The 4,547-nt window shown below is 39.6% G+C and overlaps 1 protein-coding gene across 1 annotated transcript in view; it reads right to left on the minus strand.

Moving 5' to 3' along the window:
• Positions 1-4,547, minus strand: part of LOC102872255 (poly [ADP-ribose] polymerase 15-like) — a 35,206-nt gene that overhangs the window by 19,549 nt on the left and 11,110 nt on the right. The window contains exon 4 of the mRNA XM_006884304.1: positions 4,393-4,547. This exon is cut by the window's right edge and continues 3 nt beyond it. Within this exon, the coding sequence (XP_006884366.1) occupies positions 4,393-4,547 (155 nt within the window). The remainder of the gene's footprint in view (positions 1-4,392) is intronic.

The raw sequence follows: 4,547 nt of genomic DNA on the forward strand, positions 1-4,547 counted from the left end.
GTGGACTTTAGACCCGTGTGAGGAACAGCAAGAGCCCCACCCTGAGTCACCCTGCCACATCAGAGAGCTGTGTGACCTTGGGCAAGTTCCAAGTCCTGTTGGGCTACTGTTTTCCTACCTGTGCAAGCTGATGAGATAAATTGTATAAGAGAAATGTTGTGTGTTGTATACCTGACACAAGCCAGGATATTTTTAACCATTTCATGTGTATGTGAAAGATGGACCATGAATAAGGGAGATCAAAGATTTGATGCCTTTGAAAAAAAAAAAAGAGTCCAGAATAAGAACTGCATAGTAAAGTGGACTGAGGGGCGGGGGGGACGACTGTATAACAATGTAAGAATTTTTTTTTCCAAAGAGAAAAGCGAATTGGGGGTGGGATAGGAGAGGCATGGAGAAAAAAGTGTATCAATGAATGAATGGAAATCCAAGTCCTCTATAAACTTTCATTAAAATCTCAGTTAAAAAAGGGAGATGAAGTGTGAATATTGTACCCACAAATAAAACCAACTCAGAAAAATTACAAAATATCTCCACCTCCTGACTAAAATGAACAAATTCATTACCAATCACAACCCCATCCTCACTCCATTCTTCCTATGATCTAGACATTCAATCATAAAAGCATACTTACTTTCTGAAAGCATCCAATCCAGAAGAGTCCCTTTTCCTTAAACCTGCCACAAAGTCATCTAACACAAGTCCAAATCCATCAAGTCCTTTCTAGCATCCCCTTACTCATATGGGCTGTCGCTCCAGCCACTTCCCCACACCCCAGTGTGTGTCCTGTGACATTGGCAGTACACAGGAAACATATGATTTGGATCTAAAAGATCCACGTTGAAGTCCTACTTCTGTCATGTATTAGCTGTGTGATCTTGGACAAATCAGTGAGTCCCTCCAAACTTCAATGCACTCAGCTACAAAACTGGAGTCATAGAAAAGGTATTCAATATAAGATATACAGAAACAGGATTGTGGCAGGTAGGAGCAGCAGTTAAGAGCATAATGGTGATGAGGGGGAAAAAATCTAACCAATAAATTGTCTCTCCATGTACAGGGTTTGGGACTTGATTGTTTTATTTTTAACTCGATTCTATCATTTACAATCTGCATGATTTTATGCTTAATAAATCAAGTTCCTCACCTGCAAAAGAGGGAACTAATAATCAGGGGAGGGAATTCTGTGATGGTTTAGAGGTAAGGAGTTGCACTACCAACTTAAAGGCAGTCAGTTTGAATCCATCACCTCCTTTTTTGGGAGAAAGATGGACAATTTCCTCTTGTGCCATTTATAGCCTCTGAAAACCCGCTAGAGGGTCAGCTATGAGTTGGTTCCAACTCGACAGCACTTCAATACACACACACACACACACACACACACACACACACACACAAGTCAGGGTACCTGCCACTTTTTTTAACCTGATTTGTTTTAGAAAAAAAATAATGCAGAATCACAAATATAAAACTACATGTAAAAAAGGAATATTCATAACAAGAAAAATCAAAACAAAAGGCAAACTTCAAAAAGTTGAAAATTGTACAGAAAAGAACACCTGACTTGGATGTAAAGGTTTAAGTGCTGCCATTTTTAGCTCTGTGATCCTGAGTGAGGCGGTGTTTATTGTTGTTGTTGTTAGGTGCCATAAGTCAGTACAATCCATATACAATAAGAGTGAGAAGAGAAAGGTAGTAGATAAAAGATAGGTAATGGGTAAAAGAGAATAGAGTTAAGCTTGTTGTTGTTAAGTGCTGTCAAGTCAAGGGCAACTCATAGCAACCCTATGAACAACCTTCCTCAACTCTGTCCTATCCTGTGCCATCCTCATCATCATTCTCACATTGGGGCCCATTGCTATTGTCACTGTTAGGGTTTTTCTTGTTTTATCTTGTTGGGGGTTTTCCTCTGTTTTGCTCATGGTCAACCTCTCCAAGCATGATGTCCCTCTCCAAGGAACAGCTTCTCCAAGCAATACGTCCTAAGTATGTGAGAGGAAGCTTCACCATCTTTGACTAGAAGGAGCACTCTGGCTGTACTTTTTCAAAGACATATCTGTTTGTCCTCTTGGCTGTCCATGGGATGTTCAGCACTCTTCTCCAGTATCACAATGCAAAGGCATCAATTTTCCTGTCATCCTTATTCATTGTCCAGCTTTCAGATGCATAGCAAGTGATCAAAAAGACCATAGCCTGAACCAGCTGTACCTCAGTCTTCAAACTGGCATCACTATTCCTAAGTATTTTGGAGAGGTCCCTGACAGCTAGATCTCAACAATTCTTGCAGGGATTCTACTATTATCACTGGTTGAGGGGAAGTCTTAATGAGGAGCCGCCAGAGAGGGAATGGTAGTCTCACTCGATAGAGGTTAAGATATCTGACTTCTGAAGTTTCACCAAGTCATAGAACAAAGTGAAGCTTTGTTGGATTCCCACTAAGGATTCTCTCAGGACCTTTTAAAAAAGTCTACATAAGTGAAGCTCTCGTGTTCAAACTTGATTAACTTCAGAGTAAACTCATCATTACTAGCAGTCTCGATATGTCAGAGGCGGCCGGCCCTCTCAGGTTGCCCTGCACTGAGGGTGTACTCAGGCAGTTACTGCGCTTCTAGGGCTCACTCAGGGAGGAAAACAACACAGAAGGAGCAATAAGTGGGATAGGGAAAGTTATGAATGGATGGAGTCCTGAGAAGAGTAGGTAAACCAGGGAAGAATGGGTTGCAAAAACTGGAGGGGTATCCTGGGATTACTAGAAGGATTGGGAATGCCTGATGAAGGTATTCACTTGTAATCTGGAAAGCCAAAGGAATCAACAGAATTGAGTTAAAATGATAGCAATGATTCTAAAATTTTAAGTTTCCAAAGAACCTCTCAGATGAGTCTTATCTCTTAGGTAACCTTTGTCAGCAGACAATCCCTAATTTCCCAAACGGCCAAAAGAAGGACTGTTAACATGAGTATGAAGTAGTTAAGGAGTCCCCTGTGTTATCCACCACTCAAGTAGAGTAAATTGTAATAGGATATGAGAGAGAGAAGATAAGGAAAATGTTCCTAGGAAGGAACTGTGAATATGATGTACCTGAGCCTGTTCCTAAAGGGTAAGGAATCTGTCTTATTCTTGATTTTATTCTCAGGGCCTTCACAGGACCTCTACAGTACCATTTTAACTTCCTGAAAGTACACGTGAAAATACTACTGAGAGATATTGCAATAAACTAGGTAGGCGAAGAATACTAAAAGTTTTAAAACTAAAAGGAAGGCTCTAAATGAAAACCACCCTGAAAAATCTGTTAGGATTCATTAACTTTGATAAAAGTGATAGGGTAAGGGAATGAGGAGAGTTGTGGCAGGACAGACAGGAGGAGGACAGGAAGTGAAGCAAATTAAGAGGTATTTCTAGTACAGCCATTCTGGAAGGCAGTTTTGCGCTTCCTCAAAAAGTTGAACATAGAAATTCCATATGACCCAGCTATTTCACTGCTTGGAATATACCCTGAGAAAGTGAGAACTGAGGCTCAAATGAAGATTTGTACATCAACGTTCACAAGCAGCATTATTCACCATCACAAGAACATGGAAACAGCCCAGATGTCCAGTCACAATCAAATAAATGGATTGAGAAATTATGGAAATTATTCATGCAGTGGAATACTATGCAGCACACAGGAGCAATGATACCTAACTTGGGAGGACTGGAGAGCATTATGCTGAGTCTCACAAGGACAAATATTGTCTAAAACCATTATTGTAGAAGGAGTATAAGAATCCAAGGTGGGGGGAAGCAAAGGGATGAATATGTGCGGGGTGGGGGAGATTAATCATGAGGTTGTACAATTTAATAAGGGGTGAGAGAAATTGAACGAATCTGATCCGGAAAACAATGTATTTGGATTTTCAAAATAAACTAGTATAATTTAAAAAAAGAGAGACATTTCTAATCCACAAGGGATGATAATGAGTTTGGATTCTCATGCAATTAAATTTCTGGTCACAGAAAAATTTCATCAAGTAGATCTCAAGAAAGGAATTTAAAAAAAAAAGGTTATTTAGAAATCAAGCAGAAATAGTCACTGACATAACAAAAGAATACAAATCCTACAATGGGCACCAGAGGGAAGAGTGATAAAACCGTGGAACTAAGAACCAAGTATGAAAAACACTTATGGAATATATAATGAAAAATTAAATATGTAATGAAAAGAAATACAGATGAAGGAAACTTAGATCCCACAGGTTTGGCCTTCAGGATCTAAAGGGTTATAATTCTGCAAGTTGCCACACTATTATTGCCTTCAAATGATTCAAAATTAATTTCATAAAACATACAGACAAATCTAAGGAACATGAACTGACAAGAACTCAACACACTTAGGTTGCTAGGAGGCTACAAACCTGTTCCGAGGGCTGGAAGACAAACAGAAGTGTACTGTCTCTCTTTAGTCTCCTGTAGAACTCTATAAACGGTTTTCCTCACGTCACTGCTCCCATTCACATGGATTATCTTCTGGCAATTTAAAGATCCACCTTGGGTAACTATAAAATCTTGA

The sequence above is a fragment of the Elephantulus edwardii genome, unplaced genomic scaffold (assembly GCF_000299155.1).
Source record: "Elephantulus edwardii isolate Elephantulus edwardi_28Jun2011 unplaced genomic scaffold, EleEdw1.0 scaffold00032, whole genome shotgun sequence".
Classification (NCBI taxonomy): Eukaryota; Metazoa; Chordata; class Mammalia; order Macroscelidea; family Macroscelididae; genus Elephantulus; species Elephantulus edwardii.